General features: G+C 45.5%; 1 protein-coding gene across 1 annotated transcript in view; it reads left to right on the top strand.

Annotated features, from left to right (window-relative positions):
- LOC111145248 (shootin 1) overlaps positions 1–7,903 on the top strand; it is a 97,917-nt gene extending 90,014 nt beyond the window's left edge. Inside the window, exon 17 of the mRNA XM_022500035.1 lies at positions 6,118–7,903. Within this exon, the coding sequence (XP_022355743.1) occupies positions 6,118–6,340 (223 nt within the window). The 3' untranslated portion in view covers positions 6,341–7,903. The remainder of the gene's footprint in view (positions 1–6,117) is intronic.
- The last annotated feature ends 13,357 nt before the right edge of the window (positions 7,904–21,260 follow it).

Below are 21,260 nucleotides of genomic sequence, written 5' to 3'. Positions count from 1 at the left end.
AACAGAAGTCGCAGATTAAAACTTAAATGCAATTTCAGATCTCAGAATAAACTGACTTCACTTCTGGAACCTGATAAACACATCTCATTTGAAATATACTTTGTCCTGTGTATGAAAAGTGGCACACTGAATTCTCTGTGACCTCCCATCTTAAAATACATAACAAAGTAAATGTAAGGTGAAGTGTTTGAAAATTTTTAAATACTGTTCTGAAAGCCTTAAATAAAAATGCAACACTGTATGCATGATAGCCCTTTGGAGGAGCCAGTGGTGTATATGGTAAATTTTGTAGAAGACTACGTCTCTTAAAATACTTTGAAATAACGTTCACTTTTTAATAGCTGGGATCTGGATGGGTTTTTCATGGTGACTTAAAGTGGGGGAAAATTACAGAAAGCTTAAAAAGTAGCCCAAAACGTATCACACATGTTTCAAAATCTTTGCCCGAGCTAAAATCAATCTTAGTTCCTGCTTTATCGGTGTCGGTTTTGCTGGTGAGAATGGCCCTGGGTTCCTGAGCCTCCCTAGGGCCAGGGTATTTCCAGATCTGTGAATGTCCACGTCTCGCTTATGTTAGGATCAAGGGAATTGGGACGAGTCTTTGGGGTGCCCACCGCCTCTGGGCCAGAACCCATGCACCGAGATCCCTGTGCTCCAGTAACTCCACTAAAGAAAATACGGCTCCTTGTGGACACACATGTCTTTGCTCAGCCATTGTTACTTCTTTTAAGAAGGAATTCTTGTTAGTCTTTAGGGCAAAGCAGCATCTGATAGCTGATGTCAGGTTTTCAAACCACGGTGCTATTCTGTTGTTAAACAATGGTTGGGGTTTTTTTTTCTTTTCATACTTTAAAATTATATCTATTTTTTTCATCAGATAGAGAAGCTGACCCGAATTGAAAAACTATTCTTTGACCTAAAATGGAGTTTTGAAAAGTACACAAAGCCAAAAGAGTTCAGCTTTGTTCTACCTTCATTATATTTGAAAGTATTAAAATTGGAAATCATACAGACAGTCGCACCTTCTATTTGAAACTCTTCTGGGAGATTTTGGACAAGTGTATTAAAATCTCCTGGAAAAGAGGGTGCCTAAGGGAAACAATAAACATTACGTCTGCTACAGAGCCGCCCCTGTGCCCTGCCCTACAGACTGTATAAAGGGCTTCGAAAACAAAGTAAGACTTCGTATTTTTACACCAAGGAAAATATAAAAACTGACTTCCTCTTTGGAGTTTTCCCAGGAAACTACTTTATAAAGACGAATTTAAATATTCCGTTTTCTGTCCTTGGAGGTGGTAAATATGATTGCGGCTTTATTCATTTTTATTGTAAATGAAACAGAGTTCAGACCGTCCGGCTGTGCGTCATTTGCTGGATGGCTGCCACCGACTAATGCAGACGTCCCACTGGGAGACCAGAGAAGAACTATACTTTGATTCACCAGATTGTGTTAAATAGTCCAGCTGTTGCGATTTGAAAGATAGTTACCTCAGAAGTGAAGTAGAAATGAACTTGGCATTTATGCCTCAAACCATTTTTATACTGTTTGGCAATCAGCTTTTCAGAGGTAGCATTTTATAAAATAACTCTCACCGCTTAAAAGTTTCATTCACTGTAATGTTCAAAATGTCCCACCTTTATATTATCAGTAAAATTAAGCTTGAGTGATATGCAGAATTTGCATGAAATAAGCATTTCCCCCTTCATTTCATGAGCTTTGATTGTATTCAATTGAGCTCAGAACCACGTCTATTAGGGCTCTTTTGGGCATTAGTTAATTTGAATTGCAGCCGAAATGTTAGCCAGAATGTTGTTGAATATAATTGGAATGTGGAAAGTTGATTTTGAAAGGAGTTTCATTGAATGCAAACAATGATGTGCTTTTTAAAAAAAAAAAAAAAAATTAGAATGCTGCTCTTTCGTCTCTTGTAATACAGTCTGAGAAATCATGGAGTCCCTTTCTGGAAGCTCAGCTTTGGCAGTGCTGTCTACTGTAGTTCGAGTGCTCCTGGTACCCCTCTGCTCTGGAGTCGGGTCCTTCTTCCAACCAGCAAGTGGCCCCACGTGCCCAGCCCTGCACTCTGGGTCCCTTGCAGCTGCTTTCTAAGAGGGCACCCATCCGGCTTCCTGGAGCGGCACAGATTGCTGTGTTGCCTCTTAGCTCTTAATTCACTTTTTTTGGTTTTTCTTTTTGTCTTGAAACAGCTCTTGAGCAAACCTTCTAAAATGATCCATGAAAATATTTTGAATGGATCCTAAATGACTACCAGTATGTTGTGGTAAGAAAGAAACCCCAGGAAATCCAGATTCCAGGATTTTAGTCCCAGGTCTGCTCTTAACAAGGTGTGTGCCCTCGAGCAGATCAATGAACTCACTCTTCTTTGGTGTCTTCATCTGAAAAACGGAAAGGTTAGACTAGTTCCTGTCTGTCATGCCTTTCAACCCGAATGGCATGTGAGTTTAGTCTTACTTTATGGAACACCCATAAAATTTAAGTTTTACTTGGAGATTTTGTAGCGTACAGGAGATCTGCCATACTTTTCAGGATTGCTAAATATTATTAATTCCTCATTTGTGGTCACTGCCCTTAGGTGAAGAATTAAAGCAGAAAAATGGAACTGAATGATAGTCTACTATAATTCCTATTGGATTGTGGCATTTGAGTCCCTGGGAGTTTATGTTAGAGGAGAAGCTTTAACCTGCTAGAATCTGCCACCGTGACGGCACAGAGCAAGAGCCTGGGTTCTTGGCACTGTCACTGATGGTACACTCTGGCTCTTCCTGTGAGATGGGGATGGAGAGAGGTGGGGGCTGCAGAGGAAGGTCTCTCCAGAAGGACCCTGGGCAGCTCCCTGTGGGGACCAGGACCAGGCCTAATGTCTCAAATCCAGAGGAGTTACAAGATAACAGAGGGGAAAACAGCAAGGCATAGCTGAAAGGGACAGACTCTGAAAGATACATCTGAAAACAGATTCAGAAAGACATAAACCAGTAAGCATGCCAAAAGTAACCTGTGGCATCATTATCCTGTTTCTGGAAGAAGCCATCTGGGGTAAGCCTCATGGAAAATGCAGGAAAACAGAGATGGCGCCTAACTCTTGACCTGACTCTGCCACGGGTTCTCCCCTCCCAGCCTCGTTTTGCTCCTCGGTTAAAGGACCACTTGGACTCGATGATTGCTGCAGTGCCTTTTAGCCTTAACCCATTGGGATTCCAAGTCCATGGTCATTATCCCGGAGAAATCGGTTACTCTGACTCTCAGTGCAGAGATTCAGAGAAATTGCCCACAGCGCCAAGTTCAGCAATTATCAAAGGAAAAGAGTTCTCAAATTGTAGGCTGTGGGCGACTTAATAATAGATTCATCTGCAGTTGAGAAACTTACTTCAGGAAAGAAGAACAATTCTCTAGACCGAGACAATTCGGGCCAATTTCATCCTGACCGCACAGGGTGTCTGAGTTTTCAGTTCAGTTGACATCCAGTTATCTTTTGTCCCTGTGCCCTGAGAGCATCTCCTGGAAGTTTGCACTTGCAGCTGAGGCAGAAAGCTTTTTTCAGATGTGTTCATCCCCCCTTCACTTGCAGACACACAGGGGCTTGAAAACGTGCGCAGTGGTGCTGCAGGAGGAAGAAGGTCAGTGTGGGTCGATGGAAGTTGCTCAGCTGGAATGAGGTGAAGCTTCCTTGCCATGCTCAGAGCGGACTGGCTGGCTTAGTTAGCCGTGGGCTCCGCGACAAGATGGCGGAGTCAGACTGGTGGCCGACCTATGGGCGGTTGTGTCTTTGCCTGGAACAACCTGGCTAGGCTGGCGCTTCATTTTCTAAAATTCCCTTGCCCCTTTGTCTCCAGGTTAGGGTTGACCACAAGAGAACTCTGCATGAGATTGAGAAGGCAGGAGTGGCCTAGTAGTCATCTGTTTTGTTTTGTTCTGATGGCCCAGAAAGTCCACGTAGGGCAGGCGCTTCTGTGGTTCGTGTGAGGTATCACCTAGTTGGCCCACGGTTTTCCCAGCTCCCCCACCTCCTCCTCCAGCATTTCCAAAGTTTAGACTAGGAGTGTGTGCGGTTCCCTGTGTCAGGCTCCAGGGTGTCCTGCAGGTGGTCTGCATCGCGCGGTTGGAGACTGGGCTGGACGGATGCACCTCTGGTTTGTCTTCCATCTCTTGCCACTTTTCTCCCACCCTCCAGTTCCTTGCTGGAACTATGGACTTCAGGCCCAGCCTCCAACACAGAGGCCACAGACTCCCCTAGACGGACTGGCTCTTTCCCTTGCCTGACGACTAATTCGGATTGTAGAGCCCACGTCTCTCTCATAGTGGTTCTGCTCCTCTGCCTGTACCCTAGTGGACACTGTCTTCCAGGTGTCACCTGGGTCCAAGAAGGTCAAACCAGGTACCACTGGGGAAACTGGGGGGAAAATTCCCAAAGCATGGCAACAGATGACCTGAGAAGTGGATCTTTGGCCAAGGTTGACGGGTAGTGTCCTGGTGTTTTCTAGTGACAAGGGTGTTGCCGAATCTGCCCTCCCTCTCACACTCCTGGCCATCCCAGTGCTTTTACCACTGCCACGGGAGACCCTGTGCGTTTGTGACCTGGTCGTCATCAACAAATGACAGTATAACCCGGCAGCCGGGGGGCGTGGCTTCCAAGCTTTTGGACAGGTTCGGTAGTGCTGATCAGAAAGCGGGAAGACCCCGGTTGTGGGGTTTGAGTTTGTAGTACCTGGGGCCGGACCCTGGGGGCTGCTTTTTCTCAGTTGTGCGTCTGTTCTGCTGTTTTTGTCATAGAAGAGAGACCTCCAGACCTATTCATACCAAAGCCTAGGTTTCCGAGCCTCTCACGCTTCATTAGTATCCGCCCATTTACGCCACAAGTGGATCCGTGCTAGGTGCCGGGGTAGAAGTGTGAACAAGGCTAACAGTCCCCGTTTCGTGGACGCTTCCACTTTATTTGAAGAGACGGATGTTAGACAGCTAATTACCTGGTGTTGCATAATGACTGTGGGGAGACCGGCAAGGGGGAAGGAGCAGGTGATACAGGAGTGGCCAGCGCTTCCGGCCTGCTCCCAGGGTCGGGTAACAGTAGCATCAACTCCTGCAAGGGGCAAGGCGAGCAGTAGGCTCCTCAGTACAAGTCCTGGCGTCCAGAGGTGGGACGGGGGTGTGCTGGTTCGTGCTTAACGTCCTAGCATTTGCCAAGAAGACCAGATAGATCGGAAGAGCCCCTGCCCTGCCTACTCCGCACCAGGATCAAGCTTCAGGACCAAGTCAGGTACCCCAGTACCTTCAGAGAGTGGCCTCTCACCAGGACTCCTGAGAGGAGTAGGTGCCAGTGGCCGGGTTTCCTGACCCGTGGCAAGAGAACACACAGCTCTGTCACAGAGACTGTCACTCACGTAGCTTGAGAAGAGGAAGCTTCTTGCATCAGAATAGAAGGGAAGAGAGGGAGCCTCTGTGGAGAAGGAAACAGCTTCTGAAATTCTTTAAGACATTTCTGAAGGAGCGCGATTCTCCTTTTTAGAAAGAGTTGATGGTCACTTAGCGTTTTAGCTTAGTGCCTGGATTCTTCCATCGGCCTCACTCCTCCCTGAGCCTCCCCTGGCCTGAGCAGATTTCTTCTTGTCCGTCCCGACAGGAGCATCTCTGAGTTCTCCCTCCGCGGTGGGGGTGGCTCACTTCGCTCAGAGCTAGTTTGCCACCAGGTTTCCCCAGGGACGCGCAGGGGTGGCCGTGGGGACTGAGGGGCTCCTGGCTAAGTGAAGGTGGGACAGGAGTCTGGGTGGCAGCGGGGAGGCCCGCGCGCGGCACCCAGGAGCTTTGCCCTTCTTGAGAAGAGTGTGTAATTAACAGGTAGGTGCGTTTGGCTTTTTAACACTTCCATAGCTAATTGCTCTGACTTTTTCCGCCTTCTTTCTTCTGGCCTCCCGCTCCTAATGTCATCTAATAGCTCCTTTTTTCTTTTAATGGCTGGCACCTCAAAGACCACTTTGTGCATGTTAATTAGACTTAGAGCATTTGGGGTTTTGTTGTTGTTGTTGTTGGTCTGAATCCAGGAATATGAAAGCCAAATATTTTCTCTGTCTGTTTTTTATTGTTTTGTGTAACTGTTCTTCCTCCAGGCCTCTCAGTAACACCGGACACAGGAGCGAGAGCTTTGGCCATGAGCAGCGAGCGGGACCCGTTGTAGTTTTAGATCCTGTTTCCACACACGAACCCCAAACCAAAGACCAGGTCACTGAAAAAGATTCCACGGCACGCAAGGATGGCGAAGAGGGTATAAAACCGGAACACAAAGAAGACGGCCTTGAGAAAACGAGAGACGCAGACAGCTCCCACTGCTGATCCATACCCCGGGGGGCTGATGGGTGCACAGACCCTTCCCGGGGGGCTACGCGATCAGTTCTGGCGTGTTGGCAAGCGCCGTAGACATTCTCTTCTTGTCACTGGACTCAGAATGCAGGCTCTTTTCTGGTGTCACTTTTGTAAGTAATTTACCTATTAACATAAGTAAGCTCAGCAAAATACACATGCTCTGTAGGTTTTGTTTTTCTTCCTAGGGATAAGATATTTTTTTTCGAATTACTGTATTAAGTGTGACTTCTTTTAGAAGGTCACAGAAAATTCGGGTGTCTCATTTTAGGTAACGTGCATACCACTCATCACACATACTGCTGCAAGTCTGCAGCGCTGTGGATGAGTGGATGAGCAGAACTGACCAACTTTAAGGAGATTTAAAACCCCCTCTCCCCAAAGCAGCTTCTGTTTTCGGTCTGATCTTTGAGAGAGAAACTGGAGCAGCGTGAAAATTGTGAGGCACCGTGGCGCACAGATCACTCTCTAGGATATACCGCGATAAGCTTCAAATTCAGGAGCTGCAGACATCAAACCAGCCGTCCCAGAGACCGGGCTAATGACATGCATTGTCTGCTCTGGGACGGGGCATGTGCACCGGTGACCGTGTCCAGAGTCTTCCCAGGATCCCGGTGGGAATGCGCTGGTGGCCCAAATGCAGAATAGAGGGGAAAGTCCCAGCCTTGGGTTTCATCAAGTACTATCTCAGTAAACCGTGCGCCCTGTGCTCGGAGCTCCTCGTGTTTTCTCCCATACTGAGCAGCACCAGCACCCGTGGTTTATCGCGACTTGTCGCGATTTCTTCTGCACAGTGACGAGAAGTGATAAGCACACAGTTTTCTTGCTTCACTGCTGTTCTACATACACAGGTTTGTTGTGTGCGTATGTGTGTTTTCTTAAAGAAATTAAGTGGTAGTTAGTCTCTAAAAATACGTTTCAGTCTACCACGGTGAATAAATAGAAATGTAATCAGGGATTTTTAAAAAAGAAAAAAAAAAAACCTTATATAGCTTTTTCCACGTTGATTGTTTCCAAATTGGTGTTTATTTAAAATAAGTGGTAATGTACTTGAATGCATTTTTTATGACAATGATTCAGTAATGGTAATTTTACTATTAAAGAAAGTGGAAGGTTTAGTTTTGTTAGCACGGCTCAGCATGTAGCTGTCAGGTGTTTCTCACCTAAGGGCAAAAGAAAATGATAGTAATAATGTCAGTGGTTGTGTTTCGTTTTTGCACGTGTGCTAAGCGTAGGCTCGAAGAGGCGGGTAGGCAGGGAAATCAATGTACTTCCTAAATTTGGAGATAATTACCCTTCTGTAGCTTTGTTATGCTTGCCTGTTTCCATGTTCTTCCAGTGATGATTTTACAGTTACTTATCGGTTTACTCACGGGGAATTAAAATGTAATGTTTTCCAACTGTAATTTTCCTAATGGAATAATAGTGCTCTAGGATATACTGACTACAGACTGCATTAGCTCTGAGACAAGTTCTGTTATGCTGTGATTGGAACTCTCCTCGCCACACTTATTAAAAAGCACTGACAGTTTCCCACTCAAGGTCAACTGTGGTTATTGACAGTTTTGGTTGAGTTCCCCAAACTGGTCACTTTTCAGTAAGAAAATTGCCCAAGATTCGATGACTTTAGTCATTGTTTGTAATCGACACCGTGGTTTATTCTGAGGACTTTTACCCCGTGTTCTCTTCATGCTCTCCTTCCTGGGTCTGACAGCAGTCTGCTGGCACGGGCTTTACATACACCTAGGAGTAGAGGGACACACAGACCCATCATTCCATATTTCATCACACTCATCAGCAGGATGATACCCTTAGGAAGACACTGTCCTTTCCAGGGTAAGAAGGTAACCGCTTGGTGAGACGTGTTGTGGGGCCCGGCACCAATCAGTACCTGGTCTTTGAAAGTCTTCGTGTCTTTTCCAAGTTGCTTTCTTACTTCGTGGTGGTCACAAAGCACTGAAAATTAGCTTGGCGGAAAGGTATTTGATGCAGGATTTTCCTCCCCTTGTCTGCCTACAGTATTCCCTTTCACATCAGTGTTGAGGTTTGGCTCGCTGGGGCGCCATTGTCAGCAAACAGCCCGAGACAGGAAAACCCAGGAAGACCAGCGCACATGTCTTCAGGGGAAGTTCTTAGCTATTTCCTCAAAAACATTATAAATGAGTGAAAAAGATGGGTGTCATGGCTCCGGCCATTCACCGGCAACTCTTCTTTCCTCACTTTCTTTGTTAACAGCATGTTGGAAATGGAATCCTACAGGGACAGGTGATTGTCATCCTTCCAGACCATCTTTAGGTTGTAGGTTAGGTAAATGCTGGTCCATATTACAGAATCCGGGATGATTTCTCTGTGTGTGTTGAAGGGCTTTCATCATGGAACAACGTCAGCTTATGTGGCAGTACGTTGTGGAGAGGGGACAGCTGTCCATCATCATCACTGACCTCGGAAGGATCATCAAGCAGCCTTTATGTAACAGATTGGCTCGGTTTGGAAGTTTCTTCCCGGCACTAACATTCCCCAGTCCCATCGTCACTGATTTATATGGGGTTTGCCTAGTCTCTTTTACTATTTTTGTAGATAATTTCCATATAGTGTATAGTCCATGTTTTATACTGATGACATATTACCATATATGTATGGAGAGGGATGTAAGTAGAAATTGTGTTTCTCACTTTGAGAGATTAGAATGTTCCCTCTCCATTGGTGACCCTAGTCCTTGAGTGAGGAAGAGGTGGATGGGCTGTGCCCTGCATTGAAATGAAAGTCCTGACCTGGTCGAGGTAATAAATGACCTCTTGGGTTAATTTAATTTTGTTATTAACTTAGTTTATAAATTTTTGTGCTGGTTCCATTCATTTAATTATAATAATTCGTGTTATGGTTCCAGGGCAGACTCTCTGATAATCTCCCCTATTCCGTGTGTGTGGATATGTGCAAAGGCTATGCAAACACCCAGTCATGTTCCACCTGCCTTTTAAATGAATTATCCAGGGGCGCCTAGGTGGCTCAGTGGGTTAAGCATCCGGCTGTTGATTTTGGTGTCAGGTCATGATATCAGGGTCGTGAGATCAAGCCCCGTGTCTGGCTCCGTGCTGTGTGCGGAGCCTGCTTGAGATCCTCACTCTCCCTCTACTTTTGCCCCTTCCCCCCTCTCAAAAAAACAAAACAAAACAAAAAACCATAAATAAAATGAATTTCCTTACAGTTTCTCTTACCTCACTGTGTGTTGCTAAGCACCAGGACAGGCAGTAGCAACCACAAACAGACACGATTCTCCCAGCTTAGATACCAACCAGCCCTCCCGCCCCACTCAGAGAGAACGTGCCACTGAGCCCATTTTAAATCACTGCTTTGAGCATAAGGCCCTGGTGTTACCATAAGGCCATTAAATTTCCCTATGGGGACTCTTTAAGAGGGAAAGTTCTCAGAAATCTCAACTTAGTCAACTCTCCCACAGGTCAGTATATCACAATTTTTATCATTTTGGAGGAAAGCAAATGGTAAGTTTAAACAGACAATCTAAATTATATAAGGCGGTAGGATATTATTATATCTATAAGGTATGTGTTTGAATAAATTTATTTCCAGTACTTTTCTGCCATAACCCCGATACTGCCTTACTAGGGAGGCACTTAGTCAGCCTGTGTGATACGTCGTTTGTCTCCTGTGAGATGCTGTTGCGGAAGTAACTGAGCATTATTACCTTCAGAATATGTATTCATTTACTGATGGGTTTATTCATTTAGACTGCTGCTTTTTCCAAAAAGGATCTTAGGACACCCACAAGCATATAAGTAATATAATAAAGATGAAAATTTAGAAAGAGGAGGGAATCAGGGAAAAGGGGATGAAGGGCAAGGAAGTAAGAAGCAGCTGTTTGGCTGTTAGAAAGACTGAAGTTCTCACATTTCTTCCTGCATGAGGAAGGCGGCGAAAATGCGCCTGTGCCTCTGGGCACGGCTACGTCACTGCCCCACGTGTGCGCTCAGCAGCAGAGGCACTGGACTCTTTTACTAGGTCTTGGCCCCCCAAGTGGACAGGAGAGCTAGTACACAAAATCCCCATGGAAATTCAAGGTCTGGAAGACACCGCTTACAGGCGTAATTTCGGGCAGAAATACTACGTACCAATGTTACCAAACAGTGAAATCACAAGAATAAAAAGAGCACGCTGGTTAGGGATGTTTTAGAGCAAAGCCCACGTGAAGACACAGGTGGGCTCTGCGGGCCTCATGCTAGCAGTGTGGCCGAAAGGCGGGGTGTCCACAGCCCCATCCAGGAGACACTCATGCTTTGGCCGACGCCTCCATCACTTCTGTGGGGAAGATGGGCTCCGGGAGCTCGGCTGGCTCGCCAGCCACGGTAGCCACAGCCTCAGGTGCCTTGGTCCCCTTTTCAGCTTCATCATTCAAGGGAAAAAATATGTGTTCTTCATTGAAACCTATTTAACAACAACAATAAAGTTTAGTGTTGAATCCAGTGGTGCCAAGTTTGATGTTCTTGGTTCTGTGACGTAAAGGAGACCATCTCCAGAACTGCCCAGAGGTGTCCCCTCACCATTAGAAAAGGTCCCAGGACCATTCAGAACTGGGCCTGACTTTGCTCAGATGTTAACTGTGCAATACACTTGTCTTGCTCAGTCTGCATGGTGCCCTTCTGGAACATTCAGTATGCAGTGGACTTTGGGCAGAGGCTTAGCAGAAGAGGAGCAGAGGGAGCAGAGGAACTAGAAGAGAGGCCGGTCCACTATGTGAGTACAGACCATCGCCAACTAAGCGTTCCCAAGCAGACGACTGCAGACTTCGTTCCAGTCGGGTCCATGTGGACAGTGACGTGACGTGCTCAGTTAACAGCAGAGCTTTTACAGGATGTCCTACTCCTTCTCTCAGAGGGGAGATCTGTCTCTCCAGTTCTTGGTCTCCTTCCGATTTATCGACCACTGTCAATGGGGTGTACTGACCATAGGCCAATGACAGGGAAATTTTCATCGCAGGCACTCATCAGAGATCCCAGCGATACGGTTCTGGACCCCGCAATAAAGCGAGTCACGTGAATTTTTTGGTTTCCCAATGCATATAAAATTTCTGTTCACACTGTGCTGTAGTCTCTGAGGTGTGCAAGAAGTAGCATTATGCCTAAAAACAAAAAACACCCAATGGACCTACCTTAATTAAAAATATTTTATTGCTAAAAAAATGCTCATCATCATCTGAGCTCTCAGCGAATTCATCACTGATCACAGATCATATCAAAGATAGTTTGCTGACCCCACAGAGACGTGGAGTGAGCAAATGCTGTTGGAAGAATGGTGCCCAGGGAGTTGCTTGACACAGGCTTGCCATAAACCTTCATTCTGTACAAATGCAGTATCTGAGAAGTGTAGTAAAGCGGAGTACAATAAAATGAGGCATGCCTGTGATCTGATAATCTAGGCCAGAATGCCCAGGGCTTGGCCCTGGCCCCGGGAGAGGGGCTGGGCCTCAGGTCACTATCCTTTCTGATACTTGGAAGCAGCTGTTTTCTCTTGTGGGGAAGTCTGGCTAGAAATGTGATGGGTCGTTTAGGAACTTAAGGCTTTCACAAGTCAGGATGACATAAAAAAAAAAAACAACCTGGTGGGGCGCCTGGGTGGCTCAGAGGGTTAAGCTCTGCCTTCGACTCAGGTCATGATCTCAGGGTCCTGGGATCGAGTCCTGCATCGGGCTCTCTGCTCAGTGGAGAGCCTGCTTCCCCCCTCTCTCTGCCTGCCTCTCTGCCTACTTGTGATCTCTCTCTCTGTCAAATAAATAAAATCTTTGGGACACCTGGGTGGCTCAGTGGTTAAGCCTCTGCCTTCGGCTCAGGTCATGATCTCAGGGTGCTGGGATTGAGCCACGCATCGGGCTCTCTGCTCGGCGGGGAGCCTGCTTCCCCCTCTCTCTGCCTGCCTCTCTGCCTACTTGTGATCTCTGTAAAATAAATAAAAAATCTTTTAAAAAATTTATTAAAAAAAATTAAAAAAATAAATAAAATCTTTAAAAAAAACAAACAACCTGGTAATATGTAGGACAATATGATTTTACCTATTGGAAAAAACAAGGCCTGTGTAGCACACTGAATAACACTAACTTTGATTGCCCTTACCTAACTCAGAAAGAGTCTCTCAATCATATTTTTATTTTCTATGAAGCTTAGGAAGCGTTTTGAGGTTGTAACATATGTTAAACATGACATATTCCTAATTACAATCTCTCTTGGCTTCTTTACTTTTTCAATGCATATCCTGAGGCATAGGACTAATTCCTTGCTGTCATATGCAAGAACTGATTTGCTCTAGAGGCCAGACCCTGATACATTTATCATATATGAGATCTTACGGATAGCATCCAAGAAAATTTCGTATTTTGTCAATACTACTTAAATAAACACATACTTTTCCCCCAGCACAGTGATTCATTTGTTCTATCCTAAAATGCAAAATATTTTTAGAATTGCAAAGACAATAACTTGGTCTCTAAATATCTGTGTGTGCCACGCACCTGCTTTTGGCCATCACAGGAACATGAAGGGTAAAAATTCATCTTTGGGGTGTTTCTCTCCAATTAGCCCAGTATACAAGGTGCCTTCTATGCATGCAAATTTGCAGAGGTTTGACTTCCTAAATGATTGGTTCGTTTCTCTCAAGACCACAGCCTTCCCCACGGATGACATTAAACTTAACATGTGGTCTACTTGTCTTAAGTAAAACCAGTTGTTTTCAAGAATCATCAAGAAAACACCTGCCTTTAACTTTTCAGGGGCTGTGCAGAGACCTTAGCTATAATGTGGACCATAATAAAAGGTGGGCTTGGAGATTCCAATCAATTAATTCTATTGAAAAGCACCACACAGCTTATTCATCAAGAGGAAGGGCGAGAGTTTGAAACATCCAGGTAAATAGATAATCCATTAAGAAAACAATGCACATCGTGGCAAATGCTACCCTAGTTTTGTCAGCACTTAGTAACTGTCTTTGGATTCCCCTCCCCTCCCGCCCTCCCGCCGAGGGCCTCCAATTCCCCTTCTCCGATCTTTGTTCTCTTATTCATGGCTAAGTGAAAACAAAGCAAGAAAGCAGCACGTACCCAGTGTTCCACTCTGGAGCAGTTCTTCCTCTATAGTGAAGAGGCGGTTGTACTTAGTCACCCGCTCGCCGCGAGAAAGACCTCCCAACTTGATAAACCGGACACCGAGTCCGATGGCCTTAAGGGGGGAGTGGGAGGTGCACAAAATTGATTTTAAGCGAGAAGTCACGTTTTGCTAAAAATGAGCAGGGAGAAAGGGCACTGACACTGTGCTGGTTTTGGTTTTTCGCTTCTAACTTTGTATTTGATCCTTATGTAGATAAGGAGGTCTGCGTACAAACAGACAGGAAAGGTAAACAGCGTGACTACGCATTAGATGCTTTACTAGGCATGGGAGCGTGCTGATTTCGTCTAAGAACAGTCTGGCCTTTCTCGCTTCCTTTCAGGCAGTTAGACTGCAAGTGCACATCCCAGCCACTCAAGTGTCTCATCATTTTCCCAGGACTTCAATTTTTCTTCTTTTAAAAGTTCAAAGATTAGCTCTTTGCAAAAGCTAGCTCTCTGGGAGGAAGCAAGTCTTTCATAAAAGGTTACGTGACTTTCTCCGCCAAAGACTGCATTTCTCTGAAATACCAATTCATGATAAAAGCAGTGTTTTGGCAATTCTGCAATTGACCAGCTTTCAGTACTTGCCAGATCGACCAAGCTGTCATCAGGCGACTCCCCTTCCGCGCTTCCGAAGACCGTGACGCGCTGCTTACCTGTGAGCAGAGGGATTCTTTTCAGGTTTAGATGGCACAGGAACGGTGAGCATAACGGCATATACACACACACACACATACATGTACACACACATATGTATGCACACGTGCGTGTACATGTATGTATAAATACACGTGTGTGCGCGCACACACATGTATGAGCCTCTGGAAACAAAATTGAAAAAATTGCCAAGATTTACAACTTTCCTGTGAAGAGTCAATGATTTGATCACCAGAGAATTCTGACCTAAACATTTGTATTTTTAATTACCCTGGTTTTATCTGTTTATCTCTTTCCAGTAACTCAGATGCTAAATACTACACGAATGCCAACTTTAATTAAAGATATCATAAATTGTAAGATCGATCTTTAGGACCACTAAAGGGGACCACAACTGTAAGACACATTTCCATTTTGTCCATGTTCGGTGTAGAAAAGTGTGCATCTTTGAGACAAAATAGAGAGTAAGTGCAAGGGTATCATTTTGGGAGCTGACAGGCCTCATTGGATTTCACAATTCATTGTGTAGAATTTTATTCAAAGGGATCTGTCTTTCTGAATGTAAACTTATTTGAAGAACAGTGTGGAAGGTACTTAATCCAAATTTGAGCATCTCAGAACCCCTTGAAGTTTGCCAAGTCTACAAAGAACACGGGCCAAGGCTCCTACTCTGGAGACAGTGTTTGCTGTTTTGGAGGCTGAGCCATGGCAGTGATCCGAAGTGGATGACAGCGTGCCTGCTGAGTGGGCCGGCCCTGGAGGAAAGGCCAGGGCTGCGACCTCCTGTCTACTACCTACAAGACAGCCCTGCCTGGGCCCTAGTCTGGGCCATCGCCAGGACAAGGGACTACAGGCATTCCATGCCATTTTCTGGCACGAGCCCAGGCCCCTGGCTGCCAGTCTGGCTCTGAGCCCTGCTTCAGGTCTTAGACAAGCCTCCTGCCTAACTCCGGAGACTCACCCATGTTTCAGGCACTGAACAAGACTCCTGTGAGCTCATGGGACTTCATAGTCTCATGGGCAGATACTGGACATTAAATAACCGTACATGTAATTGTGGCCAATACTACAAAGAGAAAGTATCAGAAGCTACGAGGGAGGTTGAGAGCATCCAGGTAGCGCTGGGGGAAGCCAGGAAAGTCATACATATCTGAAAACGTTTCCCTTAAGGAAAGACATGAAGGATCAGGAGTAGTGAGCCAATGGTACAGGGCAAGCATGTTCACAGACCTCACGGTGGTAAAGAGTTTGAAACTTGTGAGGAATTTTAAAAACATCAGCGTGGGCGAGTGGGATCACTGTCCTGTAGTGTGAAGCTGAGAGGGTACTGTCCTCAGTCACGCCTAAAATGGGGGGCGAGGGTGGGACTCCTGGACTGGGACTGTTGTGGGACCACCAGAAAGTGGATTAGTACACTAGCTGCAAATTGTCTCCCAGCACCAGAGCTCTCATGGACAGTTGGAAATTTGTTTTTCTGCCAAGATTTACACCATGCTTTCTATTAACTGACAAACTGTACCTTTTTGGCTCCTTGTGTAACCAAGCCAAGTTCCTTATGAGTCTTGTAGACCTATACTTCTACTCACTGTCAAGAAGACTGGTTATTTCCACCAAGTCAGAGATCGTAGTTTGGTTGGTATGTTTGATGATCAGCCCACTGGATTTGGGGGGTGCTGATGTCCCCACCCTCTAGAAGTTTAGAAATGCTTTTGGATGCAGCTCCTGCAATGATGTAACACCTGGAACCAAGAGCATTACAGATGCTGTCCCACTGTTCAGAGTCCTGGGTAAATATTTAAGAATCGATCGTTAAAATGTATTAAGCATCATCACAAAACAACAGGAACCCTAGAGCGCCTCATCAGAGTTAAACACCTTTCTGAGACCCAAAAAATGGTTTTCTGTTGTTTCTGCGGCTGACTGGTACCTGAACCATGGCCACACAAATTAACCAGTTTCGTGGAACAGAATCTTCAAGTGATTAAATTTGAGCTTGAAGATCTTTTGGATAAAATGTTTAACACACATTAAATGCTCCACGTTGATTCTGAAGTTCTTCCAACCCAAGCTATTCCTACCCACTGTATTATCCGTAACGCTACTAACAACTGGCTGGCCAGAAGATGCCACTGTTATTTCTGGTGAACAGAAAACAGAAGGAAATGAGCCTGTGAAGGCTCTAGGCTCTCCCTTCTCAACACCTTTGTTTTTATTGGTAAGACCATCACATGAAATGAAATACTGTTTTAACTGATGATCTACCAAGTCTCCCAGACCACTGTACCAGATTCTGACCTATCCCATTAGAACAGACCAAACATGGGCCATCTTAGCACAGTAAAACCAGACAAGGCCAGAGCCCCAGAACAAGGTCTGAAGATGCCGCCAGCAGGTTAAGGAGCTGGGTGGCGGCTCGGCGAGCCCTGGGCTGTGGCACAGGCAGTGACAGGAGTGATGGCCAAGGGAAGTGCGGGGACCCTGAGCGTGATGCAGCTCTCTTCTCATGCCCCACATTTAAATCCATGCCTGATCTCCCAGAGACTGTCTGTTCAGTTGATCTAATGGTTCTCTCCAATTCATACCATCAAGAATTTAGGTTTTGGAGATCCAGAGTGTTAGGGAGAGTGATGGCCCCCTCTGGCAGAGGAACATCCCTCGCCGGATGTCAGAGCTCGGATAGCTAGGAAAACCTCGCTCTCTGAAACCTTTTTAAAATACACCTTTGCAACTTTCCTGCGTGTGTGGGAAGTGGAAGGAGGATGCCACATGGGCTGAGCAGAGGGCTCAGTTCCGGGAGCACTTAGCACGGCCAGGGTACCGGCCCGCTGCAGCAGGAGCTGGTGGCTCGGCGGCCAGCCCTGGGTTGCTCATGCAAACATGGGTACCCCCAAGTGCCCGGGAAAGCTCTCTTGTTCTGCACACAGGCGCCCTCCCAGGCCCTTCGCTTTGGGTCTGTGTTTGCTCAGTGCGCGACTCCTCTCACCTAGGCGGAGGCAGAGCCCCTCCGCCCCACCCCAAACTGCACTATTTCCAGCCACCGAGCCAAAAGAATGAGATTTTGCTCTCTGTTGTTATACAGTTCAAGGTGGATCCCTGTTACCTCCTTCCTGAAAGGATCGATTAAGGCGATAATTGCAGGGAACCTGTTGATCAGATCCACATATAGGTCCACCATCTCCGCTGCGTTTTTGTATGTTCCCAGCATCACTTCATACTTTCCTCTACTCTGGCGGGTGGAAGGACAATCACAAAATAAAGATGAATGAGGAATTCCTCAAAGGGGAAAGGCGGGATTCCCATTTGCGTTTATTCATTGCCTATAAAAGATTGTAAACGTCCTTTTTGGGCCATAGTCCCATGAGACATCTGTGTACTTTAGTTTAAATATCTGTTACATACTAGCCTGGGGAAATCTCATCACCATTCCTCTTCATGCTCCATGGTGCTCCTTCCACGGACTTCAGACGAAGCCTTCTACACAAAAGACCAGGTACGCGGTAGGAGGGGAATAATTTCTTACTTAGGTTCGGGATGTGGTGCCAGTTACCTGGCTGCTTGGGTCCATGGGCGATGACATGAATTTATAAAACAGGACAGCAGTGCATAGCTTCCCACTCACCAGAACCCAGCATCTTTCCACTCACAGTAAACAAACAGCTGGTCTCCTGTACCGTGAATATCCTAAAATTTGAAAGCAGGGCAAGGCTTTGGAGATAGGAACAGCCACTGTGAAATGTCCCATGAGCCATGTGACGGCATCTCCTTCTCAGGTAGCATGCACGCCCTACCAGTAACCATATGGCTCTAAAAGAGTTCTAGTTCAACTCCATTCACCCAAAGTCTGGGAAGCCCCAGGTCATCAAGAATAGAAGTAAATGGGGCTAACGGATCTGGTGTCATGTCTCTGCAAATCCTGGCACTGATTCCCAAGTCTGTGTTCAGGGATGGCCCCTGGGTTATTCGGGTCCCAGGAAGGAGGCAGGAGGCAACAGAATGACTGGTTTGCTGACACCTTCCTGCTATGACTGCCAGTGGGATGGATTCCATTGGAACTAGGCAGGTTCCAAAGAAATCCATCCTTGAAAGGATTTTGTACTTTTCTCAGATTAAAAAGGCAGCCGGAACTTTTAGTTTCTTTACTGCAAAACCTTGAAAATCCTATCTTGTCAGTAAAGAAATGCTAATGATGTTGAATTAACATTGTAAGAACTATCTGAGATCAAACTAATTCATTTCACTGAATATAAGCAAAAAATACCCATTCTAGCTAGCACTAGCAGTCAGTATATTCATAGTTCTCGGTATACATTGCTGATGAAAACATGCAATTATTTTTTGTAATAGTACGTCTAGGAACCAATCATTATGTGGAGAATAGGAAATTACATTAAACAAGGCTTCCTGCGCTTCGTATCTTTAGAAAACTTAAAAGGACTTAGAAGTCAGCTGAAACTTGGGAGTTCTTGTATGCTGTTCAAGTTTTCCTTTGAAGTTAAAAGAATCACAGATTAAAGCGGAATTCTCTCCAGCCATATCCCCTGAATGGGACATTAATTACCAAGTCACCACAAATGTACGTCAACACGCTGGGCACTGCATACATCACAGACTCTGCATTTGTGTTTTTGAAGAAGGGAACTTGTATGTAGCAGACAAACACCTTTTACGAGTTTCCCTAACATGCCAGCTTCCCAAGTCCAAAGGTTAACTGCTGCTCTGTTACACTGAGGAAGTAAAATGAAAGCTTTTTAAAAATGAACCTGTTTTCCTCTCTTTTTAAAATAATTGTCCCCACGGGGTGTAGTCTCCGGGAGAAGTTTCATCGCTAAAGCTCTCTCCCCCTAACCCAGGCTGTGGATAACACTGTGGATGGGCTTAATCAGATAAAAATACAGTCTCCACAAATATCAACAACTTGGACATATTTTTATATTTAAAAAGGGAGTCACAGCAGAAACTCAGAACCACTTACCTGGCCAGACAGGCTTACCAAGTTGATAGCTACAACGGATCCGTTTTCTACGCCTGACAAATTCAGTATCTACCAACCAAGGGAGTGAACTCAGCAGAACATACCAGTTTGTAATTTTTCAATAGCTCTCACGGTCGCAATGTGAGCACCCCATTTTAGCAATTGTTGTTACAGAATTTCCATATGTAGCTATTTTGACATTTCCTGTTAATTTCTAAAATTATATGGTTATGTTATTCTCTGGTCATTAGCTAAGTCAGCTTTCTCGACTCCATTTATATTGGGAAGCTGCACACAGTATTAATAAAAGCAATAGGATCTGTTTGGAAAATATTCAGGTATGTGCTGCTTTTGAGTCCTAATTTAAAAATAAGGGGACCCAACAAGTTACGTGTTCCGGAGCAGAAACTTACATAATCCATCAGCTCATGGGCAGCACAGTTGATGGCTAGGTGCAGGTTTGTCCCCAGGTCCAGCCCCAGGTTCGCACAGATGCCTTGAATTAGGACCAGCGGTTGCTCTATGGTGTCGTAATTAATGATCAAACAGCCAAGATGCGACATCTTGCCCATGATGGGCTGCTAAAAGACCGAAGGCAAATGATGCTTATCAACACAGAGCAGTAAGGTTCTTGGAGCTTCCCAGTTATAAACTAGGCACCACTGACAACCAGACACAGCTCTTTAAACATGTGGTCTGCTGAGTCTGCATCAGCCTTATGTCTGGGCATCTCTCATCTCTGCACGACCTTTAGGCATATGATTGCCCAAAGCGTCTGGAGTAATTTTCCTACTCTCATAGTTTCAGGCTTGACCTGGGAACACACTTTTCTGTCCTAGGTGTGTCTGTATAATGTCCTGATCAACCCTGCCGTGGTACATGGGCTGACCTGAGCCGCGACCCCAAGGTGGGCGAATCTCCAGGCTGTGCTTCTGAGTATCTGTCCGGTCCTTACCTCTGTCCTCCTCCACCCACTTCCAAACCCGCTCTTTCCTGTGTTCCATGTTCCTTTTGAAGAATGTAAGTGTGAACATGGAACCCTCCTTCAGGAAAGGTCTTACGTGAGAAAGGATAGAAGATTTCTGCTAAAATAAGGCAGGACTGAGGATGGATTTCAGTGGAAGGCGGTTTGGAACCGAAAGCAGCCCCGGGAAAGGCAGCCATGTGTTTCTGATGCAAGGTCAGCCCTGCCGTGCCCTCCTTCTAAGTTGCCACTTTGAATTATCCCACATTTGAAGCAGAATAAGGGTGATTCGGAAGGGTGTGTGTGTGTGTGTGTGTGTGTGTGTGTGTGTGTGTGTGTGTGTGTGTGTGTGTGTGTGCGGAGCATAAGGCCCTGGTGTTACCATAAGGCCATTAAATTTCCCTATGGGGACTCTTTAAGAGGGAAAGTTCTCAGAAATCTCAACTTAGTCAACTCTCCCACAGGTCAGTATATCACAATTTTTATCATTTTGGAGGAAAGCAAATGGTAAGTTTAAACAGACAATCTAAATTATATAAGGCGGTAGGATATTATTATATCTATAAGGTATGTGTTTGAATAAATTTATTTCCAGTACTTTTCTGCCATAACCCCGATACTGCCTTACTAGGGAGGCACTTAGTCAGCCTGTGTGATACGTCGTTTGTCTCCTGTGAGATGCTGTTGCGGAAGTAACTGAGCATTATTACCTTCAGAATATGTATTCATTTACTGATGGGTTTATTCATTTAGACTGCTGCTTTTTCCAAAAAGGATCTTAGGACACCCACAAGCATATAAGTAATATAATAAAGATGAAAATTTAGAAAGAGGAGGGAATCAGGGAAAAGGGGATGAAGGGCAAGGAAGTAAGAAGCAGCTGTTTGGCTGTTAGAAAGACTGAAGTTCTCACATTTCTTCCTGCATGAGGAAGGCGGCGAAAATGCGCCTGTGCCTCTGGGCACGGCTACGTCACTGCCCCACGTGTGCGCTCAGCAGCAGAGGCACTGGACTCTTTTACTAGGTCTTGGCCCCCCAAGTGGACAGGAGAGCTAGTACACAAAATCCCCATGGAAATTCAAGGTCTGGAAGACACCGCTTACAGGCGTAATTTCGGGCAGAAATACTACGTACCAATGTTACCAAACAGTGA

This window comes from Enhydra lutris, unplaced genomic scaffold, assembly GCF_002288905.1.
Source record: "Enhydra lutris kenyoni isolate GAN:26980312 unplaced genomic scaffold, ASM228890v2 scaffoldscaffold12, whole genome shotgun sequence".
NCBI lineage: Eukaryota > Metazoa > Chordata > Mammalia > Carnivora > Mustelidae > Enhydra > Enhydra lutris.
The sequence above is the reverse complement of the archived record's forward strand: the minus strand, read 5'-3'. Positions and strand labels throughout refer to the sequence as shown.